At 42.8% G+C, this 17,923-nt stretch overlaps 1 protein-coding gene across 1 annotated transcript in view; it reads left to right on the forward strand.

Moving 5' to 3' along the window:
• The window catches only part of poli (polymerase (DNA directed) iota), a 76,796-nt gene that overhangs the window by 12,384 nt on the left and 46,489 nt on the right, over positions 1–17,923 (forward strand). The window contains exons 2-3 of the mRNA XM_060829060.1: positions 14,216–14,347; positions 17,126–17,290. Of these exons, the coding sequence (XP_060685043.1) occupies positions 14,216–14,347; positions 17,126–17,290 (297 nt within the window). The remainder of the gene's footprint in view (positions 1–14,215; positions 14,348–17,125; positions 17,291–17,923) is intronic.

Raw genomic sequence — 17,923 nt, forward strand, 5'->3', positions numbered from 1 at the left:
TTCCCCTACATTTTCCCCTTCACCTAACACTACAGGCAATTTAGCTTGGCCAATTCACCTAATCTGTGGGAGGAAACCGGAACACCCGGAGGAAACCCACGCAGACTCGGGGAGAATGTGCAAACTCCACACAGACAGTTGCCTGAGGCGAGAATTGAACCCAAGTCTCTGGTGCTGTGAGGCAGCAGTGCTAACCACTGTGCCACCCTGGCTGTGTGTCATCATTGGTGACAGGAATAGTGCCAGAAAACAAGAGGATAGCAAACGTTGTCCCCTTGTTCAAGAAAGGGAGTAGAGTCAACCCTGGTAATTATAGACCACTGAGCCTTACTGTGGTTGTGGGTAAAAGTTTTGAAAAGATTATCAGAGATAGGATTTATAATCGTCTAGAAAGGGATGAGTTGATTAGGGATAGTTAACACTGGTTTGTGAAGGGTAGGTTGTGCCTCACAAACCTTATTGAGTTCTTTGAGATGGTGACCAAACAGATGGATGAGGGTAAAGCAGTCAATGTGATTTTTATGGATTTCAGTAAGGTGTTTGAACATGTGTACCATGGTCGGCATTGCACAAAATACAGAGGCATAGGATTGAGGGTGATATAGAGGTTTGGATCAGAAATTGGCTAGCTGAAAGAAGACACAGGTTTTTGGGGAACATCCTTCCTGAAGTTCAGTTACTAGTGGTGTACTGCAAAGATCTATTTTGGAGCCACTGCTGTTTGTCATTTTTATAAATGTCCTCGATGATGCGATGGAAGGATGGTTTAGAAAATTTGCGGATGACAGTAAGGTCGGTGGAGTTATGGATAGTTCAGAAGGATTGCAGGTTACAGAGGGAACACATTGCCTGCAACAGTAGTAGACTCGCCAACTTTAAGGCTGAAAGGTGGTAAATGGAGTTTAATGCGGAACAGTGTGAGGCAATTCACTTTGGAAGGAACAACAGGAATAAAGAGTATTGGGCTAATGAAGATTTGAAGATGCTGGTGTTGGACTGGGGTGTACAAAGTTAAAAATCACACAACACCAGGTTATAGTCCAACTGGTTTAATTGGACGCACACTAGCTTTCGGAACAACTCTACTTCATCAGCTGATAGTCACCTGATGAAGGAGCGTCGCTCCGAAAGCTAGTGTGCGTCCAATTAAACCTGTTGGACTATAACCTGGTTTTGTGTGATTTTTAACTTTGGGCTAATGATAAGGTTCTTGATAGTGTAGATGAGGAAAGAGATCTTGGTGTCCAAATACATAGATCCCTGAAATTTGCCACCCAGGTTGATAAGGTTGTTAAGAAGGCATATGCTGTGTAATCTTTTATTGGTAGACAGATTGAACTTCTGAGGTCATACAACAGCTGTACAAAACTTTGGTGCGACTGCACTTGGAGTATTGCATACAGTTCTGGTCACTGCGTTATAGGAAGGATATGGAAGCTTGGCAAGGATGCAGAGGAGATTTACTAGGATGTTGCCTGGTATGGAGGGAGGGTCTTATGAGGAAAGGCTGAGGGTCTTGAGGCAGTTTTCTTGAAAGAAGAAGGTTGAGAGGTGACTTCATTGAGACATATAAGATAATCAGAGGGTTAAATAGGGTGGACAGTGGGAGCTGTTTCCTCAGATTGTGATGGCTAGCATGAGGGGACATAGCTTTAAATTGAGGGGTGATAGATATAGGACAGATGTCAGAGGTAGGTTCTTTACTCAGAGAGTAGTAGGGGTATAGAACACACTGCCTGCAACAGTAGTAGACTCGCCAACTTTAAGGGCATTTAAATGGTCATTGGATAAACATATGGATGAAAATGGAATTGTTTGGATAGATAGGCTTCAGATTGGTTCTACAGGATGACACAACATCGAGGACCAAAGGGCCTGTATTGAGCTGAAATGATCTATGTTCTATGTGACAGAAATGGCAGAGGATGAAGTGTTGTATCTGAAGGTTGGTTAGTTGGAAAGTACGGATCGGGGGGTTCTGTCCTTGTTGCAATTGGAGGGGTGGGGTTCAAGGGCGGAGGTGTTGGAAGTAGAGGAGTTGCGCTGGAGGGCATTGTTGATCACATGGGAGGGGAATTGCAGCCCTTGAAGAAAGAGGCCATCTGGGATGTTCTGGAATGGAATTGGTCCTCCTGGGAGCAGATGTGGCAGAGGCTGAGGAATTGGGAGTAAGGCATAGTGTTTTTACAGGAAGGTGGATGGGAGGAGGCGTAGTCAAGGTAGCTGTGGGAGTCAGTAAATTTGAAGTAAATGTCTGTGTTGAGTTGGTCACCAGAAATGGAGAAGAAGAGGTTCAGCAAGGGGAGGGAGGCACTCAAGGTGGTTCAGGTAAACTTGATGTCAGGGTGGAAGGTGTTCGTGAAGTTGATGAACTGTCCAGCCTCTTCATGGGAGCAAGAGATGGTGGACGAAAAGGTGGGGAATGGTGCCGGTGTAGCTGCTGAAGATGGACTGTTCCACGTACTAGATGAAGAGACAGTCATAGCTGGAACACATGCAGGTGCCCATGTCTACCCTTTTGTCTGAAGAAAGTGGGAGGACTCAAAGGAGAAATTGTTGAGGGTGAGGACCAGTTCAGCCAATCAAATGAGTGTGTCGGTGGAAAGGTACTCGTTGGGTCAGGAGGAGAGGAGGAAACAGAAGGCTTGGAGGCCTTCGTTGTGGTGGATGGATGTGAATAGAGACTGAATGTCCATGCTGAAGATGAGGCATTGGGGGATGGGGAACCGAAAGTCGTGGATGAGTTGGAGAGTGTGAGTGCTGTTTCGAATGTATGTGGGGAGATCCTGGACCAAGGGGGACAAGACGGTGTCAAGGTATGGAGACATAGGTTTGGTTAGGCAGCAGCAGGCTGAGAGGATGGGTCGACCGGGGCAGTCTGGTTTGTGAACTTTGGGTAAGAAGTAGAATCAGGGGGTTCAGGGCTTCAGGACTATGAGGTTGGAGGCTATGGGTGGGAGACCTCCTGAGGTGATATGGTTATGGATATTCTGGGAAATAATAGTTTGGTGATGGGATGTGAAGTCATGATCAAGGGGGACAGTGGGAGGAGGTGTCTGTGAATTGGTTTCAGTGGTGTAGAGGTCAGTGCGCCAAATTACCACTGTGCCCCTTGGAGGGCTGCTTAAGATACTTATTATACCTCAGGTGGAGTATTGTATACAATTGTGGGCACTGCATTATAGGAAAGATGTGAATGCATTGCAGACAGAGCAGAAGCAATTTATAAGAATTGTTCCAGGAATGTGAAACTTCAGTTATGATAATTTGAAGAAATTGGACTATTCTACTTGAAGAGAAAAAGGTTGAGAGGAGAGTTTACAGGTATTCAAATCATAAGCAGGCTGGACAAAGAGATAAGGAGAAACGGATTCTGCTCATAAAAGATACAAGAACGAGATGACATCAATTTAAAGTGAAGCAAATGAGGCAAGGGTGATGTGAGAAGAAGCTTCCTTTCACACAGAAAGTCATTAAGGTATGGAATGTATTGTCTGGAAATGTGGTAGAGGCAGGTTCTGTTGTGCCATTCAAAGGGCGTTAGATGCAGAGTGTGCAGAGACTGGCATTAGGATATAGAACAAGTGCTGGCATGATGGGCTGACTGGCTTCCTTCAACGTTACAATTCTGTGATTCTGGGAGAACTGAAGGGCGCAGAAATGGGAGACCTTGGAGTGCATGTCCATAGGTGCTTCTCAATGGTAGGAAATTTAGATAAGGTGGAGAGGGAAGCACATGGAACACTTCCTGTTTATTGAATGAAATATAGAGTATAAAACTGGATATAATGCTGGAATTATTTAAAATTGGTTAGGCCACAGTACAGAAGAGGCCCTACGGCCCATCAAGATGAAATGTGACTTTCCAGCTGTAGGCCCATAGCCTTGAATGTTATGGTTCAAGGCTATGAGCAAGTCTCATCCATGTAAGGTTGTGAGGTTATCCACATCTACTTCTGTTCCAGCCAGTGCATTCCAGATCCTAGCATCTTCTGGGTGAAACCATATCTCCTCAAGCTCCCTCCTGTTGTTCAGCTTAAACGTCTGCCATCTTGTTATTGACTCTTAGTGACAGCTGTTTTCTGTCCATCCTGTCCATGCCCCTCAGAACCTTAAACACCTCAATCAGGTCCTCCCCTCCCCCTCTCTACTCCAAAGAAATCAACCAAAGTTTTGACCTCAGTTATGCAGGGTATTGTCTTACAAATAGGCATTTCAGCAGTCATAACAGTGACAGAGTTCTTTAAAGAGGCTTCTAAAAGTTGTGAGTACTAGGAGACAGCTGGAGCTCGGAAATACAATGAGTAATATCGAAAGTAGCTGCGCAGAATATGGGCAGTTAAAATTGACTAAACCGCTGGTATCCTGTCTCTTCAACTTTAACGTGTTCTTCAAAGCAGGTGGCAAGAAAGCCCAGCGAAAGCCAGAATTTCTTTCAGCCGTTTTTAAAAAATTCATTCATGGGGTCGGCATCACTGAGTAGGCCAACATTTATTACCCATCCCTAATTGGGTGAGCTATCTTCCAGAACCACTGCAATTTTATATGGTGCAGCTACACTCTTAAATGCTGTAAGCGAACAAGTTCTAGGAATTTTCTGTATGAACATATCTCCAAACTAGGATTGTGCACAACTTTGAATACAAATTATAAGTAGTGGTTTGCCTACCATCTGCTATCCTTTTAGCCTGGCCCTTGAAAGTGGTAAAGTTATCAGTTTAGAAGATGGTGCCAAGGCTGCTGCAATGCATCTTGTAGATGGTTCAGAAAGAGAGTCAGTCATAAGGGGTGGGGGGTTGGGGAATATTTAAGTTCATGGCTGAGGTACCTAGCAGGCTGCTTTGTCCTGAATGGCAATAAGTTTCTTGAGTGTTGTTGAAGCTGTACTCACCCCAAGAATGTGGGGAGTATTCCATCACACTTATGACTTGTGTCTTGTAGATTTTTTTTGATCAGGCTGGCATTTATGATCCACCCTAATTGCCCAGAGGGCTGTTAATTGTTAACCACATTGCTGTGGGTCTGGAGTCACATGTAGGCCAGACCAGGTAAAAACAGCAGTTTCCTTCCTTAAAGGATATTAATGAACCAGATGGATTCTTCCAACAATTGGCAATGGTTTCATGGTCACCAATAGACTCCTAATTCCAGATATTTATTGAATTCACCATCTGCCATGGCAGGTTTTGAACCAAGGTCCCCAGGACATTACTAGGATCTCTGGATTAATAGTGTAATGATATTACCACTAGGCTATCGCCTCCCATTAAGATGGTGAACAGGCTTTGGGAAGTCAGGATCCAAATGACTTCTGCAAAATTCCTGGCCTCTGACCGGCTCCTGTTGCAGCAGTATTTATATGGCTGACCCAGTTCAGTTTTTGATCAGTGGTAGTCCCCAGGGTATTGATGGTGGGCATTCAGTGATGGTAACATCATTGAATGTCAAGGGGAGATGATTAAATTCTCTTGTTAGAGATGGTCATTGTATGGCATTAGAGTGTCATATATGTCGAGAGCTGTTTATTATCCCAAGACTGGTTGCTGCTATCAAGCCCAACTGCATTTCAGACAGACCGCTGATCCAGATGAGAGCTGGGTAGAAATAACTTCTGTATCTTGTGCTGAAGTCTGGCCTGGTTTAATCCCATAAAAGGAAGTTAAAAATGCACATTTTTCAGCAATTCTTCAGCAGTGAAACGGCGTGCCCGCCCCTCTCCCCGCCCCGGCCTGCCCACCTCCATACTCACTGCCCACCTCAATACTCACTGCCCATCTCAATGCCCACCGCCCACCACTTCAATGCCCACCGCCCACCTCAATACTCACTGCCCACCTCAATACTCACTGCCCACCTCAATACTCACTACCCACCTCAATACTCACCGCCCACCTCCACCCAGTCCTCCCCTAAAATATCAATCAGGATGAAATGATCTTTACAAGACTCTCTGACGTGCCCTACTACCCGAACAGTTGTATGCTTCAACTATCCAGTGACGATAAGAACTGGAACCTCAGCATGTGCAGGGTGCTTTATTTAAATGCCACTCTGCATTCTACAAACAAAGTTAAAATATATCCCTGTTCATTTGTATATGATTCACAAATTTTCCAGGAGACAGACTTTAAATATTTAAGAAAGACAAGTTCTGCAGGCAAATAATTTCACTGCTTTCTGTTCAAAGGGAACATAAAAATAATGACTTTAATCAAATCTCCTCTTAAACCAACCAACTTCAGTTCCCTCCTTGTCAATAAGAAACACATTCAGATTCCTCAGTCTTTTTCTTAAGCCAAAGGATGACACTTCTCTGTAAAATGATTTCCCCAGACCTTAATAGTCTTGTCTTTGATTCATGGTTTTTAGTTTCTTTTCATTCACAGAAAGTGGGTGCTGCTGGTTGGATACTATATATTGCCCATCTCTAGTTCCCTTAAGATAATGGAGATTTAGTAATGGGAATGTCACTGAATGTCAAGGGGTGATGTTCAGACTCTCTCTTGTTGGAGATGTCTCTTGCCTAGCCTTTATGTGGAAAAATGCAGCTTGCCTCTTGTCAGCCAAAATCTGGGTATTATCGAGGCCTTGCTGCATTTGGGAATGGATTGCTTCAGGTGCAGTTCAGAGAAGGTTCACAAAGATTATCCATGGTATGGAGCCATTGTCTTGAGTGAAGGCTAAACTAGTTGCAACTCGAATGACTGGAATTTTGAAGAATGAGAGGTGATCACATTGAAACATGTCAGATTCTTAAGGTGCTTGACGGGGTAATGTAGAGAGGTTGTTTTCCATGGAGAGTCCAGAACTGAATGGCATAGTCTCAGAATAAAAAGGCACCAATTTAGAGTCATAGAGATGTACAACATGGAAACAGACCGTTCGATCCAACCCGTCCATGCTGATCAGATATTCCAACCTAATCTAGTCGTACCTGCCAGCACCCGGCCCCTGTCCCTCCAAACAAAATATTGCAATTGTACCAGCCTGCACCACTTCCTCTGATAGCTCATTCCATACACATGCCACCCTCTGCTTGAAAGATTTACCCTGTAGGTCTCTTTTATATCTTTCCCCTCTCACCCTACACCTATGCCCTCTAGTTGTGGACTCCCCGATCCCAGGGAAAAGACTTTGTCTATTTATCCTATCCATGCCCCTCAAAATTTTGTAAACCTCCATAAGGTCACCCCTCAGCCTCTGACGCTCCAGGGAAAACAGCTCTAGCATGTTCAGCCTCTCCCTGTAGCTCAGATCCTCCAACCCTGGCAACATCCTTGTAAATCTTTTCTGAATACTTTAAAGTTTCACAACATCTTTCCGATAGGAAGGAGACCAGAATTGCACGCAATATTCCAACGGTGTCCTAACCAATGTTTTGTACAGCTGCAACATGACCTCCCAACTCTTGTACTCAATACTCTGACCAATAAAGGAAAGCATACCAAACGCCTTCTTCACTATCCTATCTACCTGCGACTCCACTTTCAAGGAGCTATGAACCTGCACCCCAAGGTTTCTTTGTTCAGCAACACTCCCTAGAACCTTACCATGAAGTGTATAAGTCCTGCTAAGATTTGCTGTCCCAAAATACAGCACCTCGCATTTATCTGAATTATACTCCATCTGCCACTTCTTAGCCCATTGGCCCAACTGGTCCAGATCCTGTTATAATCTGAGGTAACCCTCTTTGCTGACCACTACACCTCCAATTTTGGTGTCATCTGCAAACTTACTAATTATACCTCTTATGCTCGCATCCAAATCATTTATGTAAATGACAAAAAGTTGAGGACCCACCACCGATTCTTGTGGCAGCCCACTGGTCACAGGCCTCCAGTCTGAAAAACAACCCTCCACCACACCCTCTGTCTTTTACCTTTGAGCCAGTTCTGTATCCAAATGGCTAGCTCTCCCTGTATTCCGTGAGTTCTAATCTTGCTAATCAAATTCCCGTGGAGAACGTTGACGAATGCCTTACTGAAGTCCATATAGATCACATCTACCGCTTTGCCCTCATCAATTTTCTTTGTTACTTCTTCAAAAAACTCAATCAAGTTTGTGAGACATGATTTCCCACACAAAAACCCATGTTGACTATCCCTAATCAGTCCTTGCCTTTCCAAATACATGTACATCCTCTCCCTCAGGATACCCTCCAACAACTTGCCCATCACCAACGTCAGGCTCATCAGTCTATAGTTCTCTCGCTTGTCCTTACCTCCCTTCTTAAACAGAGCCACCATGTTTGCCAACCTCCAGTCTTCCAGCACATCACCTGTGACTATCGATGATACATATCTCAGCAAGAGGCCCAGCAATCACTTCTCTAGCTTCCCACAGAGTTCTCGGGAACACCTGATCAGGTCCTGGGGATTTATCCACTTTTATGCGTTTCAAGACATCCAGCACTTCCTCCTCTGTAATCTGGACATTTCACAAGATGTCACCATCTATTTCCCTACAGTCTATATCTTCCATATCCTTTTCCACAGTAAATACTGATGCAAAATACTCACTTAGTATCTCCCCCATTTTCTGCAGCTCCACGCTGATCTTTAAGGGGCCCTATTCTCTCCCTAGATACCCTTTTTTCCTTAATGTATTTGTAAAATCCCTTTGGATTCTCCTTAATTCTATTTGCCAAAGCTATCTCATGTCTCTTTCTGCCCTCCTGATTTCCCTCTTAAGTATATTCCTACTGCCTTTACACTCTTCTCAGGATTCACTCAATCTATCCTGTCTATACCTTACATATGCTTCCTTCTATTTCTTAACCATTAAGGTTGAGATGAGGAGAATTTCTTCTGTCAGAGGGATTGAGAATCTTTGGAACTCCTTGCCACAGGGAGCTGTGGGGTTACAGTCCTTCTGTATATTTAAGGCTGAGATAAATTGATTCTTAATAAGTAGGAATCAGGAAAGTGGATATTAGAAATGTTGGATCAGCCATGATCTTATCGAATGGCAGAGCTAGCTTGAGGAACAAAACAGCCTAGTCCTGTTCCTATTTGTTATAGTCTTATGGTATATGAGGAGTGATGAGTGTGCAATATTCAGCACCAATCATCAGCAAACGTCCCCACGTCTGACTTTATGATGGAGGGAATGTCATTGATGAAGCAACTGAAATTGCTTGGCCTGAGGACAATATCCTGAAGAACTCGTGCAGAGATTTACCTTTGAAGAACATTTTTCCTCCCATGCACAAGGAATTGGGGCTTCCTACCTTTTACCTTCCTTGCTTGCCCAGCCCCTGTTAAGTAGAGAGAGAGAAAGAGAAAGAGAAAATGAGGACTGCAGATCCTGGAGATCAGTGTCGAAGAGTGTGCTGCTGGAAACGCACAGCAGGTCAGGCAGCACCTGAGGAGCAGGAGAATTGACATTTCGGGCATAAGCCCTCCATCAGGAATTATGCCCAAAATGTTGTAATTGGACCACCCTCCACCATTTGCTCTGGCAGCTCATTATATATATGCACCACCCTCTGTGTGAAAACGTAGCTCCTTGGGTCACTTTTAAATCTTTCCCCTCTCACCCTAAACCAATGCCCCCTACTTCTGGAATCCCCTAACCCAGGGAAAAGACCTTTATCTAAATTAAACTCCATCTGCCACTCCTCAGCCCACTGGCCCATGTGATTAAGCTACTCTGAGGTAACCTTCTTCGCTGTCCAATTTTGGTGTCATCTGCAAAATTTCTAACCATACCTCCTATGTTCACATCCAAATCATTTATATAAATGATAAAAAACAATGGACTCAGCAATGATCCTTGTGGCACACTGCTGGTCACAGACCTCTATTCCAAAATGCAGCTCTCCACCATTGCCTGTCTTCTACCTTTGAGCCAATTTTGTATCCAAATGGTTAGCTCTCCATGTGATCTAACCTTGCTGACCAGTCTACCATGCGGAACCTTATCGAATGGCCGACTAAAGTCCACATGGACAACGTCTACCCCTCTGCCTTCATCAATCTTCTTCTTCAAAAAGATTAATCATATTATTGAGGCATGATTTCCCACTCACAAAGTCATGTTAACTATCCCTAATCAGTCCTTGCCTTTCCAAATACAGGTAAATCCAGTCCGTCAGACTCCCGTCCAATAACTTACCCAACACTGATGTCAGGCTGACCGGTTAGTAGTTCCTGGTTTTTCCTTATCATCTTGCTTAAATAATGGATGCTTGATGGGCATGTTTCATTAGTAATGTCATGAGTGAATTGGAAAGGAAAGATTTGCAGTGCTTTGAAAGAAATGAAGGGAAGCAGAATTAATTAGATAGCTGCTTCAGAGAGCCAGTGCAGAAATGATAAGCTGAATGGCCTCTGTTTCATATGATTCTATGATTTCAGCATTCCTGTCACTACTCCCATTTTCCATTTTCTCTCCATCTCTTATACATTTCACCTGACCATTCTATGTGAGGAGTGCTGTATGAAGGATTATGTTATGTATTTGCTGTGTTGAAAAACAAGCAGCTGTTCATCCCCCCAAAATAACCAGTTCCTCATCCATTCCGGCTTTAATTTCAGCAAGTGTCAACATTTTTCTTTTCGTGATTTGACAGTTGAATTCAAGAAGTGAGTAATGCATAAATAGTTTTTGCAGAATTGCCTCAGTCATTGCTGAAAGCCCTCAAGAGATTTGAAACAGCTTGAAAATTTAATTCACCACTGAGTACAACGCTTCTTGTTAGTACAAACAAAGGACCTTCAAAAAATCTTTTTGACTTCTCAGACTTGCCGATTTGTTTAGCTCTGGAGTCAATGGGATCATATTTTTCCAATCCAGGCAAATTGTGATTCATTACAACATCAGTCTACCGTTTCTGAATGAATTTTCTTTTTCTCTACCCCTTTTGTCTGTGCTTGGTTTGAAGACAGACACTCTCATATGAGTATCACCTGCCTTCTGATATCCCAATCAATGCAGTGAACATTAGTAGATTTATTTGACTGTAAAGGGTTGGGGAAGCCTAGCCATATTCTCATCCAACATTCCCACACACAGGCTTGACTTTGTGCAACACTGTAAAACGTGTGAGAGCGAGGCAGCAGCTGCTTCTAGTCTTTCCCTTTTGTTTTTCCATTACCACATTGTCACAAAAAGTCAAGATCTAGTCCACAGTTTGTAATTTTGCATGTGACAACTCTGGCACTTTTTCTCTCAAGACAAAGATTGCTGAGGTGAATTGTAGTGCCTACTATACCATTGCTGAGATCAGCTAAGTCAGCACAGATCATAAATGATTAGACGATAAGAAATAAGTGCAGAATTAGGCCATTCAGCCCATCAAATCTGCTCCACCTTCAATCATGATTAATATATTTCCCATTCTCTTGCCTTCTCTCCATAAACCTGATCCTCATAGCAATCAAGGAGCTATCTATGTCTGTCTTAAATTCACTCAATGACTTTGATTCCACAGCCTCTGTGACAGTGAGTTCCACAGGTTCGCCACCTTCTTCCTCATTTCAGTTCTAAAGGATCGGCCTTGCACTCGGAGACTGTGCCCTCAGATTCTACTCCTTCCTACAGTGGAAACATCTTTTCCATGTCCACTCTATCCAGGCCTATCAGTATTCTGGAAGTTTCAATCAAATCTCCCCTCATCCTTCTGAACTCCATTGAGTGCAGACCCAGAGTCCTCAACCATTCTTCATACGACAAGCCCTTCATCCCTGGGATCATTATTGTGAATCTCCTCTGGAGCCCCTCAAAGGGGTTTCCTTTGATATAAGGCCCAAAACTGTGCACAATATTCGAAACGTGGTCTGGCCAAAGCCTTGTCAGCGCATACAGCCTCATCAGTACATCTCTGATGTATTCTAGCCTTCTTGAAATGAATGCTAACATTGCATTTGCCATCTTAACTGCCACTGAACCTGTGCGGCATGGTGGCACAGTGGTTAGCACTGCTGCCTCGCAGCGCCAGAGACCCGGGTTCAATTCCCACCTCAGGTGACTGACTGTGTGGAGTTTGCACATTCTCCCCGTGTCTGCGTGGGTTTCCTCCAGGTGCTCCGGTTTCCTCCCACAGTCCAAAGATGTGCAGGTCAGGTGAATTGGCCATGCTAAATTGCCCGTAGTGTTAGGTAAGGGGTAAATGTAGGGGTATGGGTGGGTTGCGCTTTGGCGGGTCGGTGTGGACTTGTTGGGCCGAAGGGCCTGTTTCCGCACTGTAAGTAATCTAATCTGTATGTTAACTTTAAGACAATCTTGAACTAGGACTCCAAAGTTGCTTTGTACTTCAGATTTCCGAAACCTTTCCCCATTTAGAAAATAGTCTGTGCCTCTATTCTTTCTACCAAAGTGCATAACCTCACACTTTTCTACATTGGATTGCACCTACCATTTCTTTGCCCAGTCTCCTGTCCAGTTCCTTCTGCAGCCTCCCTCTTCCTCAACACTACCTGCCCCTTGATGTATCTTTGTGTGATCTGCAAACTTGGCGGCAATACCCTCAGTTCCTTAATCCAGATCATTAATGCATGACATGAATAGTTATGATTCCAACACCGACTCCGTGCAACTCCACTAGTCACGAGCTGCCATTTTGATAAAGACACTCTCCTCACTCTCTGCCTTCTGCCAGTCAGCCAATCCTCTAACCACATCCCGACCTAGTCCCTAACCATGGGCTGTTATTTTGTATAGCAGCCTCTTGTGTAGCTAGCATCCTGTAAAAGGCCTTTTGAAAATCCAAATAAATCATAGCCACTGACTGTCCTTTGTCTAACTTATTTGTTGTCTCTTCAAAGCCTTATCAAAGATTTGTCAGGCACAACCTCCCCTTGATGGAGCCATTGAGACTCTATCCCATTTTAACATGCACTTCCAAGTACTCTGCAATCTCATCCTTATTAATGGACTCTAAAATATTACCAATGACTAAGATCAGGCTAACCAGCCTAAAGTTTCTTGTCTTTTGTTCTCTCTGGGTCTGGGACCTTCCTGGTTACTGAACAATGCATTGATAGTGATCCCACTGTGATTGTGTATTTCATCACAGAATGACAATTTTAAGGTATCAAAGGAGGCTATTCAGCCCATCACACCTGCACCAGTTCTCTTACCTGACTGCTTTTCCCCATTTTCCTACACACTTTTTTTTATAAATAATCATCCAATGCGGTCTTGAATGCCTGTGAATGCATGAACTAGAAGTTCGCTATCTATAATGCTCCATATTATAGTTCTGGCTGTAAAGTTTTAACAGTATGAAGCACTTATTTATCACTGTGGGGTGGCACAGTGGCTCAGTGGTTAGCACTGCTGCCTCACAGCACCGGGGACCCAGGTTCAATTCTGGCCTTGTGCAACTGTCTGTGTGGAGTTTGCACATTCTCCCTGTGTCTGCGTGGGTTTCCTCCTACGGTCCAAAGATGTGCAGGTCAGGTGAATTGGCCATGTTAAATTGCCCATAGTGTTAGGTGCATTGGTCAGAAGGAAATGGGTCTGGGTGGGTTACTCTTCGGAGGGTCAGTGTGGACTTGTTGGGCTGAAGGGTCTGTTTCCACACTGTAAGGAATCTAGTCTAAACACTATTTTCAGGAGGGTTGCTGAAGTTGCTATTGATTTTGAATTAAGTAGAGGCAGTTTGGATGAAGATAATTAAATTACTGTGAAAGTCAAGACGCCTCTTGATAATTGGTTTGCTGTAGTTTATCTCGATAAATTAAATGGGAATTCTGAATTGTTGTGTTACGGTATATGATATCTGGACCTGAACTGCAACTAGACACAAAGTAAAGATTTGTTCCATTTCTCACCCCAGTGAGTACATTCACATTGGGACATTCATCTCCAAATGCATGGCAATCCTATTTAAAAGGATTAAATCGCTTGCAGTGTATCACACAAAAATGATTTTGAAAACAACAACTTGTGTTCATATAGCATTTTGATGCAGTATGCCATCGTTTCACTGGAGTGTTTTCCAGGCACATACCAAAAGGTTTAAAGAGACATGATTAAAGGACAATTTGAAAGGGTGAGAGAGATGAAAAGGCAAAGAGGGGTTTGGAGGAAATTCCAGAGTTTATAGGAGCCAGGTGGAGAGATGAAAATCAAGTATGCACAGAGGCCAGAATTAAAGTAATGAAGGTATGTTTGAGGGCTATAGGAGATGAGGAATGTAAAATCTGTCTTGATTTTCAATGCTAACAGAATAAGAGATGAGTAAGGAATGTTGTGTTTTTCACTCCAGGTAATAGCCATAAAGATTCAATCCAAGACACCTCTGACCCAGGATACAGAGTGATTGTGCACATTGATCTGGATTGCTTCTATGCTCAGGTGGAAATGCTCCGAAACCCTGAATTTAAAGGCAAGCCTTTAGGTAATCAAATGTTAACTCTCTCTTTGCATAGAATGATATTCATAACAATAAATTTTCATTGTGGTTGATTGACTTGTAACAAGCTGGGTCTGACGTCACATTTGATCAATGCATTTCTGCTGTCAACTGAACAAAAAAAGGTTTGGTCCATGATCTCTCCTCCTCTGTACTTCCTTATGCCCATGCCCAAGGACACTTCTCTTTCTCACTGACTTGATAAAGCCAACCCCGAATGCCATCTCTTACACAGAGTGAATTTTATCTCTCAGTTGAAAGCTGGAAAACTGCCAGTGCTGAGCTGGCTTTGGTCCTTTTTGGTGCATGGCCTCATTAATATACAGCTGGCCTCAAGCCCATTTAAAACCAGGCATCCAAGCAATGTCAGGTTACTTAATGAATGAAGCATTGTTTGGGAGGGCTGGATGGGCATTGGGCCACAGCATCTCAGTTGGCATTCATCCTTTAATAACCCAGAGCTGCAGGAGTAACTCTGGTCTACAATAATAAGCCTTAAGATTTCCTGTCAGAAGCTTTGTCTTTTGTCCACTAGGTTCTGCTGAGTGGAGCAGCTTGGTATATTGCATGGCATATTCATAAGGCTGGTATTTCATCCATTCTAGAAAAAAAATGACAGCGGAACTATGGAAATTTAGCAAAATATTTTTAAAATTTGAAGGGCTAACATAAAGTGAACAGAGTTCTTTCACCTTGCCAAAGAATCAGTAAAAGGGAATTGTCAGTTTTAAAATGGACATAAATTGAGAGTGGGTGGGATAAATTTGCATCTGCAGGGGGTTGATACAACACGGGATGGTTTGCCATAGGGGATCCCAAATGGTTTTTCAAAATGTCACAGCAAGACTTAATTTGATGCAGAGAGAGATGCAGTCTGTGGTGAATGCAGTTAGTCTTTGGCTGCTCCAGTAAAGAATCAGCATCGATAAACATCAGCAGTTCTGTTTACAGCGGATGTCAGAGTGTTTATGACAGCATTTACCCTGCTGGCCTTGTCTGGTTACATTTAGTATGTCTTCACACAGTACCTGTGAATATGGCCATGTCTCGATGAAAGCAAATGTATTGCTGATTTAAAACACTTCTCTTACAGTCAGCTCAGCTTTCGCACTGTAGGGTTTCTATAATTCTTTGGCTTGTCCTTCCACTGAAGTAACAGCTGAGACAGATTGGAAAATCTGTCAGTGGTAAACTTGTGACAAAAGCTGTCAGACAGGCTCAGTTGGAGGGGTTGTCCATGAAAATATCAATAGGACTGACCTCCGCACAGTCCTTCTGGAAATGAAAAGCTGTATTCATGTTGAGATACATTCCATTGTGTTGTGTGGCACCATCATCGTACTAAATGGAATATACTTCGAGTAGCTCTGGGGTAAGGAGAAAATGAGGACTACAGATACTGGAGATCAGAGTCGAAAAGTGTGGTGTTGGAAAAGCAAAGTGGGCCAGCAGCATCCAAGGAACAAGTGAATCGACATTTCTGCTGAGGCCACATTCCTGATGAAAGGCTTATGCCCGAAACCTCGACTTCCCTGCTCCTCGGACGCAGCCTGACCCGCTGTGCTTTTCCAGCGCCGCACTTTAGATCTAGAGTAGCTCAAGACTGGGCAACATGAGGCGTTTACAGCCATCACCTTCAGCAGAATTGTACTCCAACACAATTTGCCACCTTGTAGCCTGGCACATTCCTACCCAACGATTACAGAAACTAAAGTCGCTGTAGTCTTATCAGACCAAGGGGCTTCTCATGAAAGAGAGAGAGAGAGAGAGAGAGACCACTACTCACCACCACCATTGCCAGTGGATGGCCAATAAATGCTGGTCCAGGCATCAATGCCCAAGTCTTATGAGTGAACAAAAATATTTCTATTGTTATAGCCCGTGGAGAGAATCATAACTTTTAAAAGGATCTTTGAACTTCTAATTGATAATTGAATGAATGCCTAAGTAAGATTTTGCATTTTAAACCTTTAACTGTAGTCAATGACTAAAAAAGAAATGCTTAAATAATACTTACATTTTATGTCAACAAATGATACTTTAAACTGTAGTACTTGCGTTCCACAGGTATTATCTATCACATCCTTGGGAATTACAGTCATTCTTAGCCATTAGTTCATAGTTGCTCCCAGCTTCTAATAAGTTCCAGATTCCCCATTTTGCCAAGTAGTAAGTTGTAGTAACCATCTCTAGTCACTTCCCTGTTTTCAGAAGTTCCTTAAATCCAGCAGTTGATCCACTTCTGATGATTCTCTGCCTCTTGGCCATACCAGAACAAAACTCCCTGGAACCTGCAGTTGGCTGCAGAATGTATCTCTTTGATTAGAGAGAGTATCACTCTCCTACCCAAGCAACCTCTCTGTCTGCTGACCACACACAACTTTGACTGTCTGTTTGAGATATTCGTTGAATATATGGAAAACCTTGTGAAACTCATTACCTTATGTCTAGGTAGAAATGCTACCTTGACCTCAATTTCCTTTCACCTTAGAAGAAAATGGATAATTTAATTACACCACAACTGTTTATAGTCTGAAATGATGTTCTAGAATTTTATAAAACTTAGGGTCTACTCATAATAAATTCAGAGACTGCCATTATTGTCTCCACCTCGTTGCTAGCAACCAATGTAAACATGTCGTTGATCAGTAACAGTCAAACCATGCAGACTTAAGATACAATCCTAAAATATAATACTCTCATAAATCTCAATATTGTAAACTTCCTGATTCCCTAATAATGCTTCTTTCTTTTCTCTTTTAGCTGTTCATCAGAAACATATGGTGGTCACTTGTAATTATGAAGCCAGGAAATGTGGGGTTAGTAAAGTAATGTCAGTCTTTGAAGCCTTAGAAATATGTCCAGAAATGGTTCTTATCTGTGGAGAAGATTTGACAGACTACAGAGAAATTTCATACAAAATCACAGGTACCTGGATTTAGCTTTTTAATATTTTGTTTTTGTTTTCTCCTTCATGATGCAATGTTTAGAAAGTTTTGTTTTGTTTTGGCTGCTCTAACTTCAGTTTTCCTCCCTTTCTCTGAAGGTTGAGATTCTCACAGTTTTACAGGTGACAGTCTGGATTTCATTCAAGTGGCCATGTTCATGCTGTACATGTTAGCAAATTACAAAACCACAAGTGACATTGAAGCTGAACTTTCTACTGTGCTCAAACAACTTATGCACGTGTGTGATTTATAGCTGGCATCACTGAATAGTGACCAAGAACAAGGGCATTTGCCGATTTTCATTCTCTTTCTACATTCCAGGATATTGAGAACAAATGTAATGCTAATTACTTACGCAGTGTCATAAATCAGGAAAATCCATTCCATACTTGACACAGAGTTGTAGACTGTAAGATTGAAATTATAGCTTATTGAATCTTACATTGAGATAAAAAAGGACCTAATATTAATCAAAGGTTGCTATGAGTAAAACCAGTTTATTGGCTGTCTGTGGTTTACAAGCTAAAGAGTTTTTAAAAAATGCTTTCAACTGTGGAACACAGGGCAATCGGGCCATTCTTCTTGTAAAACCAAAGTGACCGTCTTAATATGT

The sequence above is a fragment of the Hemiscyllium ocellatum genome, chromosome 1 (genome assembly GCF_020745735.1).
Source record: "Hemiscyllium ocellatum isolate sHemOce1 chromosome 1, sHemOce1.pat.X.cur, whole genome shotgun sequence".
Lineage (NCBI taxonomy): Eukaryota > Metazoa > Chordata > Chondrichthyes > Orectolobiformes > Hemiscylliidae > Hemiscyllium > Hemiscyllium ocellatum.